This window comes from Geotrypetes seraphini, chromosome 1 (assembly GCF_902459505.1).
Source record: "Geotrypetes seraphini chromosome 1, aGeoSer1.1, whole genome shotgun sequence".
Taxonomy (NCBI): Eukaryota; Metazoa; Chordata; class Amphibia; order Gymnophiona; family Dermophiidae; genus Geotrypetes; species Geotrypetes seraphini.
The window spans coordinates 401,690,987-401,712,834 of NC_047084.1; the positions used below are offsets into that span (position 1 = coordinate 401,690,987).

Here is a 21,848-nt window from a genome sequence, read left to right on the forward strand (position 1 = left end):
AATTGCCGCCCTGCTCATCCCCGGATCTTTCCTGCCTGCTGCCCCAAATCTCGGCTGCCCTTACCCGCACTAAGAGCCCGTGGTTTTAACCCACGGGTTTAAAGAGGGTTAAAACCATGGGCTCACTGGGCTTAAAAGTAAAAAATATTTTTTTTAAAAAGTCACAGCTCGGATGGGTTAGACGCATGTGCAGACCATCTACAGATGATCTGTGTGTGCGTCAGGATTGCACACCAGCGATCCGTGCCGGCAGATGGAGGCATTCCTCCAATCACCCCCATCTGCATATTTGAAATTGAAGAATCCATCGGACTGCCCGGATCGGACGCAGGTTTGTGAATCTAACCCTAGAACTGATGCATGGCACTTTATAGAACCCATCTACCAAGTGGTGAATGTAACTTCTAATTAGTGCCAATTATGAGGTGTTAATTGCCAATTATTGGTGCTGATTAGGCTTGTTGAATAATTAAATTTGCTTACTTAAATAGACATATCCACTTTCAAAAAATAACATACAACATAAAATAGAGAAGCAAATTCATAAAAGCAATCCCAAATTGAGATATCCAATACAGGCAAGAGCTTTTGAACATTTGGAGTTCATTGTAGGAGTCTATTTTATAAAAGCACATAAAGGCCCAGATTCTCTAAAAGTGCGTCCCGATTTTAAGCAGCTGTAGGCGTCCTACAGCTGTCTAATCAGCCAATCGGGATGCTAAGCAGCTGTAGGCGTCCTACAGCTGTCTAATCAGCCAATCGGGATGCACGTTTTTAAAAAAAAAAATGCTCCCCAGGCAGGCCTGAAGGCGCCTCCGGAGCCTAGGGAGACCCGCAAGATGCCTAAGCTCGTCTAAGGGCCTTAGGCTGAACCTAGGCGGCCCTACGCGTCTCCCTAGTAGATGAGAAGCTTAAAAATGTAGGCCAGCAAAATGCTGGTCTACATTGTAAGTAAACGCGGCCGCTATACTTATCGCGGCAAGGGATCTCTCTGCCGCTATAAGTATAGCGGGCCGTGGCCCCTGACCGATCACTGGCAGGAGGGTGCCCAAACCCTCCTGCCCGAAGACACATCCCCCCCGACACTACCGACCGCCCCCCCCGACACTACCGACCGCCCCCCCGACATTACCGATCCCCCCCCGACAATATCGGTCGCTGGCAGGAGGGTGCCCAAGCCCTCCTGCCCGAAGACTCACCCCCCCCGGCGCTAACAACCCCCACTCCACCAAACCTGTTCTTACAGATGGGTCTTGCACGTCGAGCAAGCAGACACGCCTCGTCAAAATGAGGCGGGCCCGCCCCTTCCCGGCCCATCCCGCCGAAGCCTAAGGTCTGATTGGCCCAGGCTCTAGAAGCCTGGACCAATCAGGTCTTAGGAATAGCGGGTCCGCCCATCCCTACTAAGTCTAAGGTCTGATTGGTCTAGAGCCTGGGCCAATCAGACCTTAGACTTAGTAGGGATGGGCGGACCCGCTATTCCTAAGGCCTGATTGGTCCAGGCTTCTAGAGCCTGGGCCAATCAGACCTTAGGCTTCGGCGGGATGGGTCGGGAAGGGGCGGGCCCGCCTCATTTCGACGAGGCGTGCCTGCTTGCTCGACGTGCAAGACCCATCTGTAAGAACAGGTTTGGTGGAGTGGGGATTGTTAGCGCCGGGGGGGGGTGCGTCTTCGGGCAGGAGGAATTGGGCACCCTCCTGCCAGCGACCGATATTGTCGGGGGGGGGCGGTGATCGGTAGTGTCGGGGGGGGGGGGGCGGTCGGTAGTGTCGGGGAGGGGGGTGCGTCTTCGGGCAGGAGGGTTTGGGCACCCTCCTGCCAGTGATCGGTCAGGGGGCCGCGGCCCGCTATACTTATAGCGGCACAGAGATCCCTTGCCGCGATAAGTGTAGCGGGCCGTGTCTAATCTAACCCGATTCTCTAACCCGCGTCTGTAACATGGACGCCGGTTTACAGAATCGGGTTTAGTTTAGGCCGATTCTGAATAGGACGCCTCTCCCGGGCGTCCTATACAGAATCAGGGCCTAGGTGTTTTGCGGGCCTCGCCTTCAATATAGGCGGCCTGCCTGGGGAGCATTTTTTTTAAAAAAACGTGCATCCCGATTGGCCGATTAGACAGCTGTAGGACGCCTACAGCTGCCTAAAATCGGGACGCACTTTTAGAGAATCTAGGCCAAAGTGCCTATGTTGTCTGCATAAAATAAGTACATTTTTAGGAGTTCTAAAATAGGCACTCTTATGAAATTTCTACTGTTATGTTTATGTTGTATTATTGTGCTTGCTTTTGCTTATATTCAGTGCTGATGGCTCTTGTATTGATTTATTGCTTATTTTATAGAAATTTATAAGATAAGGTGAATTATAAATGTAAATAAACTAAACAATTTATATAATATGCTTTATCTTTTCATAGAATTAATGAGTATGGTAAAAGGATCCTTAGCCTCAGAACATCTTGTTCTTCCTCATTTTGATGGAGATCTTTACGGAGAATCAGCTGACAAATCAACCTACACACAGCAAGCTAACAAAAGATCTCACTGTAGAAGGCTAACATGGTTAGTATATGTACCACCAGCAGCTTTTATATACTTATCACTGTTATGGAAAAAAAATTTTCAGAAGTTCCTGATAAGTTCTTATTACACAGTAATTCTTTTTTAAAATTTTTATTTATTGCTTTTATTTCAAACTTTTGCCATTTCAGCAAGGAAATGGAAATTTACAGACATAAAGAAAAAGGTTGTCAACCTTATTTACATTTCAAAAATAACATCATTATCCCTCTAGCCCACATTAATGGAGGACCATTTCATATTTTATAAACATCAAAAATAAAAAATAATCAAGAAAGTAATACACTACTAAAAGAAATATACACAGTAATTCTTATATATGAAAGTGATTATATTAATATATAAGACAAATATGACCTAGAAATTATAAATTATCCATACTCAGGAAAACTTGAGGCCTTATTTTTGTACTTTAGATCATATACTTATTGAAGATATTTTGGCTTTCTTAGTCATGTGGAGGTTAGTTTTATAATATACACACATTTATTTCTATTTATTGGAACATTTATTACCCACACATTCCCCTTGATTCTGTATAAGTTGTCCAAATTTGGGCATCCAAATTGTAGATCACAGATGTGTGCATAAATTAATTAATATGATATTCTTTGCACCTCCCCAGAACCACAACTGGATTCAGAAGTGCTCCAAAGTCCCTCACATTAGCCAATTAGGTGCTAACAATCAATTACAGTTAATTGGCACTAATTAGGAGTAGCATGCATCTGCCTTACACTCTGATCTAATCTTCAATTTCTGGGTTGCTCTGTGCCTATCTAGGTTCAAAGCGACATACAAATCAAGAAGTTTACATTACGTTTAGGAGTTACAACAATGAAATATAAAGTAAGCAGTATATGAGGTAGTTACCAGAGATAGGAGATATAGTAATCATTCAAAAGAGGGGGACACTAAGCTGTCATTAGAATTACAGTACAGCAGGATGAAGTACAATACAGTTGAGTTAGATACAAGTAGATTGGTGCGATTATGTATGTAGAATTTGGGGAGGGAGCTCTTGTGGTTTCTGGAAGAGGAAATGCTGTGTAGGTTTCTGTGGAAGAGCATGCTTAAGTATTGATGAAGTATATGTTCTCAAAATGGAAAGTCTTCAATTTCTCTTGAAATATGGGGTACTTAGGTTCTGGCTTGATTGTAAGCGTCTCTTCCTCTACTAGGGAGACACGTAGAACTGCCTAGGTTCACCTAAGGCCCTTAGGCAAGCTTAGGCGGTCTTGCAGGCCTCCATAGTCTCCCAAAGGCACCTTCAATATAGGCAGCCTGCCTGGGGAGCATTTTTTTTTTTTAAACGTGCATCCCGATTGGCTGATTATGTAGGATGTCTACAGCTGCATAAAATCGGGACGCACTTTGCAGAATCAGGGCCTTATGTGTCTAAATTTCATGACATGACTCAATAAAGTAACATACACCTCACGCAAACACATTGAACCCTCCATATTCTGGTCTAAAATAGATGAAACTATTCTAGAAAACAACCCCAAGGACTTCATCTTACATTGGGAAAGACTTTGCTCCAACACCCTTGATGATTTAGCCCCACTGCAAACCAAATCCAGACCCAGCAGGAGATCAGATAAATGGTTCGACTCCGAACTGCTACAACTCAAAAGACAATGTAGACAACTAGAGAGAAAATGGAGAAAATCGAACTCGTATCATACAAAATCTGCCTGGAAAAAAAATCAACAAACAATACAAATCACAATTAAAGGACAAGAGAAAAGCATACTACACCAACCTAATAGGCACTGAAACCCAAGACACCAAAAAAACTATTCCAAATTCTAAAAACCCTAACAGACACCAAGCCCTACCTGACCACTAACAATACTATCCCCCCTCAGCCACTCTATTAGCAGAACACTTCCAAAATAAAATTACCAATGCAAGATCTACCCTCAATGACACCTCTACCCATCCTAACGAATTCACAATTCTCCCCATAGATATTCTACTGCAGCAGATAGAATATGGTCTCAATTCCCCAACATACAATGGCCTGAATTCAACAAATACTACAAAAAATACAGCCATGCATCCTGTGACCTCAACAACTGTCCACCATATCTCCTAAAAACATCCAGCACAAAATTCCGCGCTCTTCTTCTAAACTGGATACAAATCTCGCTAATAAACAGCCACTACCCTACCAACCTCAGCGAAATCATCATCACCCCGATCCTCAAAGACCCCAAAGGACCGATAGCCAACTACAGACCCATTGCCTCTATTCCACTCTACTTCAAAATAATAGAAGGACTAGTTGCCAAATTCCTCTCCAATTACCTAGAAAACCATAACATACTCCATCCCACACAATCCGGCTTCAGAAACAACTTCAGCACGGAAACACTACTAGGATCTCTCTTGGACACAGCCAGACAACATCTCAGCACAGGAAAAAAAATGATGCTCATACAACTAGACCTTACCGCTGCATTCGACTTGGTGGACCATAACATTCTACTACAAATCCTGGATACAATAGGTATCACAGATAAAGTATACACATGGCTTGAAGGATTCCTTAAATCAAGAACCTATAGAGTAAAATCAGACAAACAAAAATCTGAACCTTGGTCAAACCCCTGTGTAGTTCCCCAAGGATCCCCTCTATCCCCGACTCTCTTCAATCTCTATACAGCCTCCCTCAGCTCTCACCTGGACAAACAAGGCATAACCTCCTACAGCTATGCCGATGACATTACCATTCTCATACCCTTTGATCAACCTGAACTCTCCATGACAAACACAATATATCAAACACTAAAATCAATAGCAACCTGGATGAAAGATCACAAACTGAAATTGAACCCTGATAAAACGAAATTCATCCTCCTAGAAAACAACAAAATACCAACCATAACCAACATTGCAATTAACGCAATCAACTACCCCATACAAACCACCCTAAAACTTCTAGGAATAACTATCGACAGATGCTGCACCATGCAACCGCAAATCAACAAAACAATACAAAAGTCATTCTTAGTCATGAGAAACTTAAGACAAGTTCAGAAATTCTTCGAGAAAAACTCAATTCCAGCTCATAGTTCAGTCCTTAATACTAGGCCTACTTGACTACTGTAATATCCTCTACCTCCCATGCCCTACAACCATAACAAAACAACTACAAACTATCCAAAACACAGCACTAAGACTCATCTACTCATTAAAGAAACATGATCACATTACAGAAGCATATCTCCAATTGCATTGGCTTCCGATCCCTGCAAGAATACAATTTAAATTCTACTGCCTACTATTTAAGACTTTATATGGAGACAAACCAAACTACCTGAATAACCGCCTCATCCACAACACCGCAACCAGACATAGGAAAACTCACACCCCATTCTCATACCCCCCAATTAAGGAGGTCAAACGGAAAAAAACTATATGATGGCCTCCTGGCCACTCAAGCAACCAAACTAGACAATCAAATCGCTAATCTACTGACAGCATCCCTCGACTACAAGACTTTTAGAAAAGAAATACAGACCATACTCTTCAAGAAAACTCTGAAAAAGAAATAATACCGCAAGTCTCAAACTCCACCTCTCACTAAAGCCAACTACCCCAAACAAATAACCTTACCCATTTCTTACTCTTTTTGAAAATGACCAATTTTTATTTCTTTTTTGTAAGTTCTTGTTGTAATACATCTTGGATAATTCTTTTGCAATCCGCCTTGAACTGCAAGGTAATGGCGGAATAGAAATCCCTAATGTAATGTAATATAGTAAATGACCCCTACAAGAAGATAACAATCAATTTCAATAAAAGTGGAGAAAGAGACCTCAGAAGATTGCAACTAATATTCTTCCATATAGAAGTATTGCAGGGCAAATCCAATCCCCCCCCCCAAAAAAAAAATCCCCCAATTTAAAAAAATGGCTTAATGTAAGGAAACAGTCCACACATCAATCGCCAGGCTCAACAGCAGCCCTGTTTCGCACTCAGCTTTCTCAATAATAATAATAATAATTTTATTTCTTATATACCGCTATACCATTAGTTCAAAGCGGTTTACAACAAGTTACATACAATGAGAGTATGAGATGTAAGGGGAACAGAAAAAGTACTTTCTGGGATACAAATTGCAAATGGAAGAGAACCAAGATGGTTTGAATCAAAAGGAAGTATCTAGTCAGAGATTGGGGTGCAGGGGAAAACAATTTGGGTGGAATACCTTTACAAATGAGAAGAAGGATGAGTTAATCTAAAATCAAGAGAATTGGGGATTGGGACTAGGATAGCTGAGGGGGATTGGGCAAGAATTAGGAATTAGAATTTGTTAAAGAGACGGTTCTTCAATGATTTTCTGAAGTCGGCGTAAGAAGTGGCCTCGAGAATGGGTTTTACGAGCCATGTGTTCAGTTTGGTTGCCTGGAATGATAACATTCTGTCTAGGAACTTCTTGTAAAGACATGATTTCAGGGATGGGTAATAAAGAAATTTATTCTGTGAGAGCTCTTATTAGAGCTGTTGAGGATGAATTGAGAGGTGAGGTAAGTTGGTAGCATCCCAAAGATAGCTTTGTAGCTGATGCAGGCAAACTTGAAGAGTATTCTGGATTCCACCAGCAACCAGTGAAGTATCTGGAAGTATGGGGTAATATGTTCCCATTTTTTTAAACCAAAGATGAGCCGGACCGCAGTGTTCTGAATTAATCTCAGCTTGTTAAGTGTCTTCTTATAAGCTCCCAGATATATAATGTTGCAGTAATCCAGCATACTCAAGATGGATGATTGATTGTACAAGTAATCGAAAGGATGAATCATCGAAGTATTTTTTAATGGTGCGGAGCTTCCATAGGACTGATATACTTTTTTTGAACATTAAATCTGTATGCTTTTCCAGGGTTAGGTGTTTGTCAAGGGTGACTCCTAGTATTTTATAGTTTGGTCAATTTCGTAATCACGGCCATTCACGTGAATCGTGTTGTCTTTTATCTTTTCATTGGGAGATGCCAGGAAAAATTTAGTTTTTTCTGTGTTCAGTTTTAGTTTGAAGGCCATCATCCAAAGCTCTATTTGCTTTAGGGTGTTGGTTAAGAGATTAATAGAGTCTGACGACAGACAGATTAGTGGTAGCACTACAGTAATGTCATCAGCGTAAATGTAAAAGTTGAGTTTTAGGCTTTGTAGCAAATGTCCCAATGTGATAAGGTAGATATTAAATAGGGTCGGAGATAGCGGGGAGCCCTGGGGCAACCCGCAGTTGTTTTTCCAGCTGAAGGAGAATTTGTCCTGGCCTTAATGTTCCTCACAAAGCAACAACAAATAAGCATACAAACAAGAGAAAATGTCCAAAGAGGCTCACCAGCAGGTAGTAACTCCCAGTGTTTGTGCAGTTTAATAATTCTCCCAATTGGGTGTTAACCATGTCAGGACAGCATTCTTACACGTAGTATCAAGACAATATCAAGAAAGATGGCATAAAAAAAAGAAAGACAAACCTCCCTTCAAAAACAATATATTTTTTAAAAAAACAAACCCCCCAAAATCAGTCAAACAAAATGATAACATCTTCATGCAAATACGCTACTCCAAATCTTAAGATGGCTGTCCAATCCCCATCTTCATGCCAAACGTGCTAATCCAGGAAGAACAGTGCCCACAAAAATATTTTTTAAATCCCTCCAACTCTAGAGCAAATCTGAAATTATCCATCTGAGTTTTTGATTGACCTGGAAGAAATTGCTATGACTTTCAATTTTATTTTTGCTGGCCAGTTTTACCAACCCGGCCCATGTGCCTAAGGCCCCACCCACCCATGTCTTTATGCATTAAAAATCTGCAGGAGCAAGTGGCTTTAAGAAGAGGGCACAGTTCAAGCTCTGAAAGAGGAAGTGAGGACAAAGGATGTTATGCTCCAGCAGCTGCGAGCGGCAGTGAAAGGCTTTCATTGCAGAACCAAGATCTGATGGAAAAATACCTGACAGTACAGGAGCGGCTACAACAGATTGACCACAAAACACTGCTTTTAGGTGAATTCTGGCCAGCTCACATTGCAGCTTCATCAGGAGTTGGTTCGCTGCCTCAAGATCTACAGTCTGTCTGCAGCGTTGTAACACAGCAGGCTCAGGCAAAGATCCCAACCTCTCGCTGCTTCTTTGGGCATACACTCTGCACAGTCTTCCATTGATGAGCAAAAGGATATTCAGGACCCAACAGTTATCACAAAGAAATTGGCAGAAGTAAAAACAACTGCACAAAGATATTGAGGATTTACGGACAGTGATATCGGACCGTTATGCCCAGGACATTGGGTGACAACTGCATCACGCAATGAAAGAGGCAGTGACATGAATCTGAGAACTGGGAAAAGGTAATAGCAGTTGCTCCACTCATTATAAGAACTCTCTAAAGTCATTCAAGAATGTCAGTATGCAAATTTTGGAATGTTCATTAAGTCCATTCTTCAGAAAGAGTCATCATTTGTCAGTTTGAAGAAATTAAATTTCTAAGGCGAGAGGGATTTGAGTACAGTACAAAAACTTTTGCACCTTGAATTCTTGTGTTTATTATTCGAAAGGAAGCAGAAACCTTATGTATGAACGTATTTGAGGGTATATTTATGGACTGAGTCAGAGAGAATATTGTACATTCCTAACATGATATATTTACTGGAAGTGCTGGTGTGGGTTATTTATTAAACCTAATGCAATTTCTAGGAGCTGATAAGTATGATATATTGTGAAAGCCTATTTTTACTTAAAGGAAGAGGTTGTCTGATCTTTTTAATTTTGTTTAATTTTTAATTTCCTTTAGCTATGTAAGATATATTGGTATTATAATAGGTGGGTCATTATTGCATTTTATTGCTTGTTTCAGTGACTTCAAATATAAAGATAAAATTACATTTATGGTAACATTCTTTGAATGTTTTTTCTATTTATGTTTCTTCTAATAGCTGTTAACTTGTCCTTTCTGGTAGTACGTGATGGAATATTGATGTTGACCTTTTGTTTAACATCTGGTTACACAGCATAAAGATAGATAGAGCTAGTCACATTTTATGTGGTTCCAGTAAGGAAACAGAATAGAATATTCTGTGTATTACATATGATTTTGGGTGATGTATTTAATATAATTTTTAGTACATGATTTACAGTGAGATTCGGCTTTAAATGGGTTTTATTTGTGTGTATTGAGTAACATTATTATTGATGAGGAGGTAACTTTAATTACTAGGATAATCTTTTATTACTTACTGATTATCTTTATAGTAGTAATGAGATTGAAGAATGAAAATTTATGTTAGAGATATATACTTACATACATAAATTACTTAGTCATTTGGTAATTATATATGATTTTTTTAGGTATTGAATGAATCATTTTTTGTCCAAATAATAGATTTAATGTTATATATGGGATATCTAGATATATATGAATGGTAATGATTTTGAGTATTTCATTTATAAGTATGATAATTTCATTTATATATAATTTGGGGTGATATAAAATAAATAGCTTATTGTATTTTGATAATAAAGTATAACAATATATTCCGTAGGGGATTTTTCGTTACCTGAATCCACATGTGTGTCTCCAAGTTTTCACTTTTGATTTGGGAGGGATGGGAGGGGAAGGGTGGGGGTTTCAAATTTGGGGGTAGTGGATAGGTGGGGGTTTGTGTTTTCACATTTGATTTTGGGAAAAGTGTTAGTATAATTTATTTTCAATATAATTTTCTTTGCTTAAAGATTTTTGGAGGTTCAATACATAATAAGTTATAATGTTATTGAAAATATTTTCGTTAAATGTAAATGGTCTAAACCATCCGATTAAGAGGAAAAAAACGCTCTTATTCTTAAAACATCAGAATGCGGATATCTGTTATATCTGTCTGCTGAAGAATCTAAAAAGCTGGAGGGGAATTGGGTGAAACATTGGTTTTTTTGCCCCTGCAGTGGGGAAAAAGGCTGGAGTTGCTATTTTGGTCAATAAAAAAATATAATGCAATGTTTAGTATGATAGCTTCTGATCCATTAGGAAGATGGTTGCATGTTAACATGAGTATGGGTAATACTACTTTGTCGCTTTTCAATGTATATGCCCCCAATTCGAACCAAATAAAGTTCTATAAGTCTCTACAACAGTTGATTTTGCTACTGGCTGCTTCTAATTTAGTAGTGGCGGGAGATTTCAATGCAGTTATGAATCCTTTATTGGATAAAAAACCTAGTAAAGTTATAAAGTCATTAGGGTTAGATAATTTTGTACAATCTTCTAATTTAAAAGATATATGGCGTATTCTTCATTTTAATGATCGAGAATTTTCTTTTTGTTCTCATGTTCATAATCTTTTTCAAGAATAGATTATGTTTTTATTTCAGATAATTTAATACATCAGGTTTCACAAGCCTCCATTGATCCAATTATTTTGTCTGATCATGGGGGTGTGTGGGTTGAATTTAATGTTATTGATAATGATAATAGTAGACCAGTATGGAGATTTGATAATACATTGCTTGCAGATTCAAAATTTTGTGAAGATTATTCAATTAAAAATTACTGAATATTTTCAAATAAATAATACAGAGAAAATCTCTATAGAACCTTTATGGGATGCTTTTAAGGCAACCATAAGAGGGCAAATCATTTCATATTCAGCTTATGTTAAGAAACAAATAAAAATGCAATTTTCTAACTTAGAAAAAGAGATTAAGATTTTAGAGGCAAAATTAATTGATAAATGGGAGCATTCCACATTACAAGCTCTTTTAAAAACTAAATGTAATTATAATGAGATTTCTTCTAAATTAGCAAGAAATGATATTTTTTCACATCAAGCTCTGTATTATGGAAGCTCTAATAAGGCGGGAAGATTATTGGCTAATTATCTTAAAGTAAAGAAAAGGAAAACAAAAATTAGTATAATTAAAGATGAAAAAGGGGATACACATTCTCAAATTGGTCCTATTTTAAAACAATTTTTAAATTTCTATAAAGCCCTTTATTCTTCTGAGCCTTATTTGGATAGGGAAAAGGATGGCATTGATTTTTTAAAATTAATTGAGGGTCTGAAGGTTCCAGATCATATAAAAAGAAGTTTAGAAGAGTCTATATCACTAAAAGAATTACAAACAGCATTGAAGTCTCTTAGAGTTGGGACCGCTTTAGGTGGTGATGGTTATACTGTAGAGTTTTATAAATCTTTTCAAATTATCTTATTACCTCATTTATTAAACTTATATTTGACACAACTAAATAAAGGTTGTATTACAGGTACTATGGCAGAATCATTAACTATTGTTTTGCCGAAAGCCAAATAGAGATCCTACTTTGGTTTCAAATTACAGGCCTATTTCTTTAATTAATGTTGATGGGAAATTATTGGCTAAACTTTTGGCTTTACGTTTGGCCAAGGCTCTTCCTTACATAATTGTAATGCACAAAACAGGTTTTTTTGCTCAAAGACACTCTTCTAATAATACCAGATTGGCTCTTCAGATGTTATATTTAACAAAGGACCTTAAAGATCTGGCCTTTTCTGTGTCCTTAGTTGCGGAAAAGGCTTTTGATCGAGTAGAATGGATCTTTATGTACCAGGCTATGGAGTGGTTTGGTATGGGTTCAGGATTTATACAAATGATTCAAGCGTTGTATAGCTCCCCTGTTCTAGATTATATATTAATAATAATTTTTCAGAGTCTTTTAAGCTGCAAAGGGGGGTTAGACAAGGTTGTCCTCTGTCTCCTTTGCTTTTTGATATAGTACTTGAACCCTTGTTATTAGCTATTCAACAGGTAGGGGAAATACAGGGTATTCCATATTCTGGAAAAGAATATAAGGTATCTGCTTATGCAGATGATATACTGCTTCATTTGAGGAATCCTGAAACAACCATTCCATGTTTGCTTGATTTGATTGAGAAATTGGAATAAGTCAGAAATTCTTCCTTTAAATGTGCACTGTATAAAAGGTTTATTTGATTCATTTCCTTTTATTTGGAAGGAGGAAGGAATAAAAATATTTAGGTATTTGGCTAAAAAACACATTTGAGGAGACAATGAGAGTGAATGAAAAAACTTTATTACAAAAAGTTACAGAATTGTGTGAACAATGGAATCCGTAGCATCTATCTTGGTGGGGAAGAGTCCAAACTGTAAAGATGATGATATTGCCTGTGGTTTGTTACCAAATGGGTATGATACCAGTTTTTTTTCAGGGGTCTTTTTATAAAAAGTTAAACAGTATTTTGTCTAAATTTATTTGGCTGGGTAAAAGAGTAAAAATTGCTTTAGTGACCTTACAAAAGCCAATTGCTGAGGGTGGGGTAAATTTTCCAAATTTCTATAGGTACCATCAATCCTATATCTTGCACCAAGGTATATATTGAGTCCTCCCAGAACTCATGGAAAAGCTACCTGATTGGCAGCTCATGTTTCCTATTAGGTTTCGTCATCTTCTCAGTATTAAAATGCCTAGGTTGCGGAAAAAAAATAAGATATTAATGGACACAAGGAAAACTTTAAAATATGTTAATAATTTAACACCTCTTCCAATTCAAAAATCTACATATCAAAATTATCTGGCTAAACTCCAGGATCCAAATTGGCGGTTTTAAGATTGTCTGGAAGGATTGGATTAAAGCAGATATACAAACCTTAAATGATGGTTATATCTGATGGTAAACTGCTGGATTTTTCACAGTTGCAAATAAAATTTGGTCTTGATAAAAAACAAAGTTATAAATGGTTGCATCTGAAGCAGGCTATTCAGGCAGGGTTCCCTGAATGGAAATCTCTTAATAATCAATTTAGTTTAGATTTCCTATGCTTTCAGGCAAACTTCTTGGGTCACCAAGCCACGCAGTGGTATAAATTATTATCTGGCTATGTAAATAAGAAACCAAAAACTGGAGCATTGAGATTAAGCATCAAATTAATGCATCTCAGTGGTCACATATTTGGTCCTGGAGGTTGAAGTGTACAATGTCTGCTTCTATGAGGCAAACATGGTTTTTCCTGTTGCATAGAGCACTCTGGACCCCTGTTCGTTTACAAAAAATGGATTGCTCTAGGTCTAATAGATGTTGGCATTGTAACCTTGATGCTAGAACTTTAGATCACTTGTTTTATTGTCCATTCATTAAAAATTTTTGGATCTCTATTTGGGATCAAATAAATCATTAATGGAAAATTATGTAGCATTATCATACGACACAATTTTATTTGGCATGCTGATGAGAGCTAAGCCTCAAATATCTGCTAATAATAATAAGCTTTTGATGATATTGACAGGAGTTGCCATTCAACAAATAACTTATAACTGGAAAGATTGTACAAGGTTGAATTATTGTTTCTGGTGGAATTCAGTATGTCATGTGTTTAAAATGGAAAGAGCGTTGGCAGTTCAAAAAGGTTACTATAATAAATTTAAGGATGTATGGGGGCCATTTTTAAATTATTATAATGAATAATTTACACTTTTCCCAATTTTAATTCTTACATGTGGATCGGGGGGGGGTTGGATTTCTATTAATAATATATATGAATGATAAGATATTATATTCATGTGGTATATTTTTTTTTGTTGTATATGGAAGTGGAAGGGGGTGGGGATTATATCCTTTTGTTGTATGATATGGCAGATTTTCAAGTGATATTGTATTCTAATTGTTTGATATTTACTGTACACTTGTGAATTATAAAATGAATAAAGAATTTAAAAAAAGAAATAAAGAAATTGCTATGACTTTCAATTTTATTTTTGCTGGCCAGTTTTACCAACCCGGCCCATATGCCTAAGGCCCCACCCACAGGAGGGGCCTAAGGCTACTGGGCCTATTCTGGTTGTCCCAGGTGCCTCAGGCCCCACCTGTGGGTGGGATTTAAGCCATTTGGGCCAATCAGGCCCTAAGGCCAGCCATTCAACGGCTTGGCACCCGTCCGTCTGGCCAATGATTTTAAGGTAGGGGGGATTGGGGGTGGGGGATCGAGGGGTCAGCAGGGGGGGTCTCACGGATCGGGGGGGGGCGATTGGGTTCAGGGGGGCATTCGTGGGGGGGGGTGCATTGAGGATAGGAGGGCCTGGGATCCTTCCTGTCCTTATCTTAGTGCGGATGGGAGTAGGAGGTTCGCTTGGGCAGGTGGGGTTGGGCTCCATTCTGCCCGATCTTGTAGGTGGGGGTCGCATGGCGAGGAGGGCTTGGGCTCCCTCCTGGCCCCATCGTAATTGTAGGGGGGGGTGGGGAATCACTGGGGCAAGAGGGCTTGGGCTCCCTCTTGCCCTGATCATAGTCGGGGGTTCGGGGAGTCACCGGGGCAAGAGTGCTTGGGCTCCCTCTTGCCCCGATCGTTGTAGAGGGGGGGATTCTGTAACTGGTGTTGTTTTTCACAGACACTGGTTACAGAATCCAGCTTTTAGGCGAAAGAATGGCTCCTCCTTTCGCTTAAAAGCCCTGGTTTTGGGGGTTTGGGACTTAGGCTTTTTTTAGGTTGATGATATGGTGTAAGTTTAGACGTAGTGGTGGTCTGGGCATTTATACAGCTGAATGTAGAGGCAGGCCATTATCAAAAAAACCTCGTTTTGGACAGGTTTTTTTGTTAATGGACATTTTCCCTGCTTATACTTTGACATTTAAGGCCTTAGGCCAAAAGGGGACTTAGATGGTTTTTTTTTTATTATGCCCCTCCACGTAAAAATATTGTGTTGAATAATCCAAAATTTATGGTAGGTAAAAAGTAATAGTTATTTTCTTTCTTTAAGTTTTATCCGCCTTGCTGACTACTTAATTGTCACTACTATGCATGTGCTGGCAGTGAATTCAATCACTACTCTGTTGAATTATTTGATTGAAAAGATCAAGCGGACCCCTACTCAGGATGTTATACAGACCTGGAATATTCAACAAGAAATGGGAGTTGCAGATAAAAAGGTACATTTATTTCAAGAAACATCAATAGCTTTTTTGATAAATCTTTAGTCTGGACAGCATGAATGATGATGATGGTTTCAATTTAGATTTTATCTACCATAAATTATATTCAAAAGACACATAGAATAATTTTACATTTAAAAGTACTTAAATGGTCAGCAGCAGATGCTGAAGATGTAATAACTTTTTTTTTTTTTTAAATTAAAGAAAATGCAAGGCAACCAAAAGAAAATTGTAGAAAAGGAGAGGCTAGATTTTCTTGGGGGCTGGGCATGAATTTATATGTATAGTGGCAAAATTCAGTTGCTATCTGGGTAAATTTATTAATTTAGTTGATTTCCATAAATAACAGTCCTAACTTTGAACTAATAATTATCTATTCAAGTTTAGGACCCTATATATGTCAGTCCTACCTAAACGGACCACAGACTATCTGGCAAATTTATATGGTGATTGGCTTTAAAGCATTGACTCCTATTAATAGAATGATTTTTAAAAGATTTAGGAGTTAAGCACCTAGATTTAAAATATTAGTTATCTCCAAAAACCTAAATTTAGCAATTTAAATTATAAGGTACATGTATCTAAACTGAGATATCTTAAAAGTAGATTCAGCTAAGGACAGGGCCGGGACAAAGGAATGCAATTAGGAGCTCTGTGATAACTTCTAGCACTGAGCACCTTACTTAGGAATAGCATACAGCAGGCAAATGTAGGTGTCCTTAATGCTATTTTAGATTTTGGCACTGAACTGGGTGGTAGAAGAAGAAAGTTTTGTTGTCAGGGACTTCTGCAATACCAATGCTGCTGAATGACCAGCACCAGCTAAGTGCTGGATAAGGGCTTTGAATATTCACTAATTAATTTTTCAATTTCACTGTCATGGTATTTTTATTGCTTTTATTTGTTTGTATTCTGCTTTATAATTTCTTCATGACTGAAAAGACCGGATATACATATTGAATTAAATTACTAATGCAAACCTTACAGGTACTTGCAGAGTTTCCATCAATGTGCATATACTACAAAATGTAGGCATTTTGATGCCTACAACACACTTATTTGGAGCCACGAACGTGCCTGTATTGTAGATATAATCATACCAGCCGTGGAGGGGCATAATCAAAAGAAACGTCTAGGTCCTTTTTGGGCCTAAGTCCACAAGTCACCTAAAGTCAGATAGGGAGAAAGGTCCATTTTTGAAAAATTTGTCCAATATATATATATATATATATATATATATATATATATATGATGAATTTTTATCTATATCTATCTATCTATAATAATAAAACCCTAGAGCGCGCATGCGCTGTCGAAAGTACGTGAGTCTTGGTGGCGTGAGGTGTGCTTCTGTGCCAGTCCTCATGGTGCCTGCGCTAGCTGGAGGCACGTGTGCCAGCGATTCCTCCTTCCCACTGCCGGTCCTCTTCAAAGCGGCCTGCTGAGGTTCGCCAGCCGCTGTAGCGAACCTTGCAAGCCGCTCTCCACCTTCCCGATGCAATGCAAGAAACAAAAGAATCGGTGAAGAAAACTATAAGAAAAAAAAGCAAATCCAGGTAGGTGAAGGCGGGACGGAGGCTGTGATCGGCAGCGGCTGCTGCTACTCCTCCAGCCGTCTAGCTCCTCTCTGCCGGCCCTGGCCGGCAGCCCCCTCCGCCCCGTTCTCTCTGCTCCGGTGGCCTGCGCAGGAGAAGGAGCGGATGAAGCAAGATCACAGCACGAGGGAGACTATGCAAAGGGAAATGCAAGGGGGTTGAAAAAGCGAAAGGTGGGACGGGAAGAGGAAAGGAAGGAAGAGGAAGCCTAAAATGAAAAAAAACACAAAAACCAACTTTATACAGGAAGAGGAGTCTCTAGCACCCGTTAATGTAACGGGCTTAAAGACTAGTGTATATATATATATATATATATATATATTTTTTTTTTTAAATCATCCAACTGTATGTCCAGCCATCTGATTGCCCAGACCGCTAAGTCATCCATCTTTATACCCCATTGTCGCCCAAAAATTCGTCCAAGTCACAAACACCTAGAAAAATACCTTTTGGGTGTGTCCAGAAAAGTGATAGACTGGACACCCAGACATGGCACCAGAGTAGTGGGATTCCTTACAGGGCACTGCTGTGAACTTCAAAAAAAGGGTCCCACATAAACATCTCACTACAGCTCCCTTATAGGCCAAGGTGAGCCCCCTAAAACACCCCTAGAATTTACTAGATCTACCTGTCTACCACTCCAATAGCCCTTATGGCTGCAGGAGCCACTTATATGGCAGTACAAAAGGGTTTGGGTTTCACCATGAATGCAGTGATTAGAGTGGCTTTTATGGACCTGGGTCCTCCTCTTCATGATTCACTAACCCACCCCCCCAAGACCACTTAAGACACCTCTGTGCAGCTCTACTAGGCTTTCTTATGCCAGGCTGCCAGGTGCTGATGTTCTGGAGGCAGATATGTAAAGTTATTATTACAATTTTTATGGTGGTGGTGGGAGTCAGTGATCACTGGGACAGTGTGTGGGGGTCTATACTTTGGATACCTTCTTGTGACTTAGACCTGGTTTTAGATGGCCTAAGTCACAACGTTCAGGTTCCGTCTAGGCAGTGTTGTAAAACTTTTGGCTATACATGCAGTACGACTAAGTCTAGGACAGCCCACATCCCACCCAAATCCCATCCTCAACACTTCTCTTGACACGCCCCTTTTAGCTCTGGTCGTTCAGCAGCACTGTGAAGGCCTAGGTCGTTTTTAAATACGTCTAAAACCCGGTTCGATTATCGGCACTTGGACGACCTGTCTCACTGATCGTCTAAGTGCTGATTTTGGCCGGTTTTGTATTTCCATTTTGATTATGAGCCCCATAGAGTCTAGATCTCTGATGAATACATGTAGATACAAGTTTACAGACTGGCAGTTAGGCAGAATATTGACATTTAAGCACGTATGAGTGGTACGCCTATACTGTCTGATCAGAATATGGGAAACATAAATTATATGCTAAAGGAGGAAGAAAAGGTTTCCAGGATTAATTTCCACATAATCCAAACAAAGCACAGAAAACAATATTTTCAATGGGGCAACAGCCTCCTCAAGATATCCAGAAAACTTATTTGGATATCTTTAAGAGGATTTTCAGTAAGTCTGGACATTTAAACTGGCATAATGGAATATGTGGTCCTAACATTAAATGGATAAATTATCTGTTTGAAATTAGAACTGTTAAGAATATCAGAACATAAGCATTGCCATAGTGGAACAAACCAAAGGTCCATCAAGCCCAGTATCCTGTTTACAACCATGGCTAATTCAGGCACAAGTACCTGGCATGATGCCAAAAGAGTAAATGTGCATCTGCGCATGCTCAAGGCCTTCTAATTCTCCCTCTCGCCGAGATTCTTGGAGATCTGGTAAATAGGAGGAGGGCTTGCAGGCTTGGCAGGAGCTGGCTTTGGCTTAGGTCTAACAATAGAAGCAAAAGATTTTTCATGGTCAGACAATTTCTTGGTGGCTGCCTCAATTGATTCATCAAAGAGGTCATTGCGTGCACAAGGAACATTAGCTAAGTGGTCCTGAAGATTAGGATCCATATCAATGGTACGAAGCCAGGCAAGGCGGCGCATTGCTACAGAACAAGCAGCCGCCCTGGCAGACATCTCAAAAGCATCGTAAGAAGACTGAAGTAGATATAATTTGAGCTGTGATAGAGAAGCTATGACTTCTTGAAATTCAAAGTGCTTTTGAGTGTCTAAATAACTGAGAAATTTAGGCAAAAGAGCAATGAGGAACTCAAAATAAATGACAAAATGGAAATTGTAATTAAGGACTTTAGAGGACATCATGGGATTTTGATAGATACGACGTCTGTACTTGTCCATAGTTTTCCCTTCCCTTCCAGGAGGAACGTTAGCATAAACCTTGGAAGGATGGGACCTTTGGGTGATGGTCTGGCCCAAGGCACTTGAGGCACCTACTGTGTGGATCTGTGAAAAAAATCACACACTGACACTGGCTACACTTCTTGAAGCCTGTTGTTGGCTAGGACATAAATGGAAAAACAACCGCCGCAAAGTCGAAGCCTCTGGGCTGCGGCTGAGCAGCCTGCCCCGGCAGCCGAATGGAAGAAATAATTTTTAAAAAAAAAAAAAAAGAGAAATAAAAGAAAAACACAGCGATTCGTGAAGAAAAAGAACACAAACCGCGGTGAGAGAAGGCACGAAGTAACAAAGTTAAATGCAGAGAGTCAAAGACGGACTTCTCGGCTCCATGGAAAACTGAGAACTGAGGAGACGTGCCCTGTGCGGTGCGGCTGACTCAAAACTTCTAGTTTCTACAAGCAAGTCTGCTTGCGAGGCTTCTGCATCGGGGCTCTGTCAATGACGTCGCCCATATGTGAGAATAGGCTGCCTGCTTGTCCTGGGATAAGATTTTATTTTCAATTTAGTGATCAAAATATGTCAGTGTTTTGAGAATTTATATCCGCTGTCTATATTTTGCACTATATTTGTCTATTTCTCTATAGTTACTGAGGTGACATTGCATATTTTAAAGTCATCTGCCTTGACATCTTTGAAAACCTCCCAAATATAAATGATAATTAACATTTTCTCTGTGTACAGTGTGCTTTGTGGGTTTTTTAAATTTTATGGTTACCATTATGAATTAATGATATGTGTACATGAAATTGGGGGTGGGATTGGGGGGGGGCTAGGGCAGGATTGGGGGCGGGACTGAAAATTAATAGATGTCCCATATTGATGATAAAAATAAATGGTCATGTTATCTTCTAATTTGATCCAACTTATCACTGCAATATAATTTGTATAAGTCTAATTTGAAGTTTTCTGTGCTTTATACTAATACTATGGTAACTTTAAAATAGTCCTTTTAAATGTTAGCCTATGGAACTATAATAGACACTGTACATGCTAAACAAACAACCAAACAACCCCCCCCCCCCCAAATAAAACAAAAAACTATTCCTTAAACTGTCTTTGCTAAGTGAGCAGAGTAACTAAAGATAACCTCAGTGAAATTCACCTCATGCTAAGTGAGCTTAATAACAAAATAAAGTCACTGAGGTTACCTATTTAACTGTAAGTCTACTTTCCCCAGCATATACCGGTGAAGTTTTCTCCCTCTCTGGAAGTCCTCTCCTCCTCTCCCTGTCTGGAAGTCCTCTTCTCTGTCTCTTATTTAGGTGATCCTCTTAAGCATATAAATTATCTGAATAATGGCTGAATATTGCTACTAAACCAAAAAGAAAACTTTCCCTAGGTTTAAAAGCAATTTCCCAGTAAATACCAGTAAATTTCTCTCCCTTTCTGGCAGTCTTCTCACAGATTCTTTTCTGGACTGATAACAAAATACAGTGTTTATCTTCCTAAAGGAAAAATGTTGCAAAAGGTTCTTTTTAAGGTTACTTCTCTAGGAAATACAGTACTCCTCCAATATTCGTGGGGGTTCTGTTCCAGGAACCCCCATGAATGTTGGAAAAACCGTGAATACGGTTTTTAGCAGGAGAGACAGGAGAGGGCAGCCGTGTCAAAGCAGCTCCTGATTGGTGAGGCCCGACTTTAGTTCAGGAAGACGCAGTCGGAGCATACCGCGGGTGATTTCCTTTGCTTGCCGGTGCTCCAGATGCCCTCTCCTGCCTCTCTGGCTGCCCTCTCCTGCCCGGTCATTCGTGGTCGGAAAATACTGTGAATGACCGGGACTGCGAATCGCGGACCGCGAATTCACGGGGGAGCCCTGTAGTTCTAACTAGATATTCACATGAGTGATCCTACCTTACTTTATCCCAGGACAAGCAGGCAGCATATTCTCAACATATGGGTGACATCAACCATGGAGCCCCGATGCGGACAGCTTCACAAGCAGACTTGCTTAAAGAACTTTTGGAAAATTTGTGACTGCTGCACCGTGCATGTGCGAGTGCCTTCCCGCCCGACGTAGGGCGCGCGTCTCCTAAGCATCTCCTCAGTTCTAAGTTTTCCGTGGAGCTGAGAAGCGTGAGAGTTATTTCAAACTCGTGCCTTCTCTTCACCACGGCTCATGTAATTATTTTCTTTTTATAGGGTTGTAGTACAGTGTTTTAAAAAAAAAGTAGATTTCTTGTTTCTTTTTCATCATGTCACAGCGGGGCCTACTCCGCAGCCTCAGCCTGTGGGCTTAGATTTTGCCGTGTCCGTTTTTCAATCCATGTCCCGGCCGATCACGGGGTTCAAGAATTGTAGCTGGTGTCAATGCGCGATTTCTAACACTGACCCACATAAATGATGTGTACAGTGTTTAGAACCTGATCATCATCCGGAATTGTGCGCCCGCTGTGCTACACTTCAAAATTGAGCCC

At 39.7% G+C, this 21,848-nt stretch overlaps 1 protein-coding gene and 1 pseudogene across 1 annotated transcript in view; both read left to right on the forward strand.

The window, feature by feature from the left end:
- The window catches only part of LOC117347325 (dynein heavy chain 6, axonemal-like), a 2,502,256-nt gene that overhangs the window by 263,647 nt on the left and 2,216,761 nt on the right, over positions 1 to 21,848 (forward strand). Inside the window, 2 exon segments of the mRNA XM_033918113.1 lie at positions 2,414 to 2,558; positions 15,329 to 15,497. Of these exon segments, the coding sequence (XP_033774004.1) occupies positions 2,414 to 2,558; positions 15,329 to 15,497 (314 nt within the window).
- On the forward strand, positions 7,046 to 8,900 carry LOC117359168 (annotated as a pseudogene).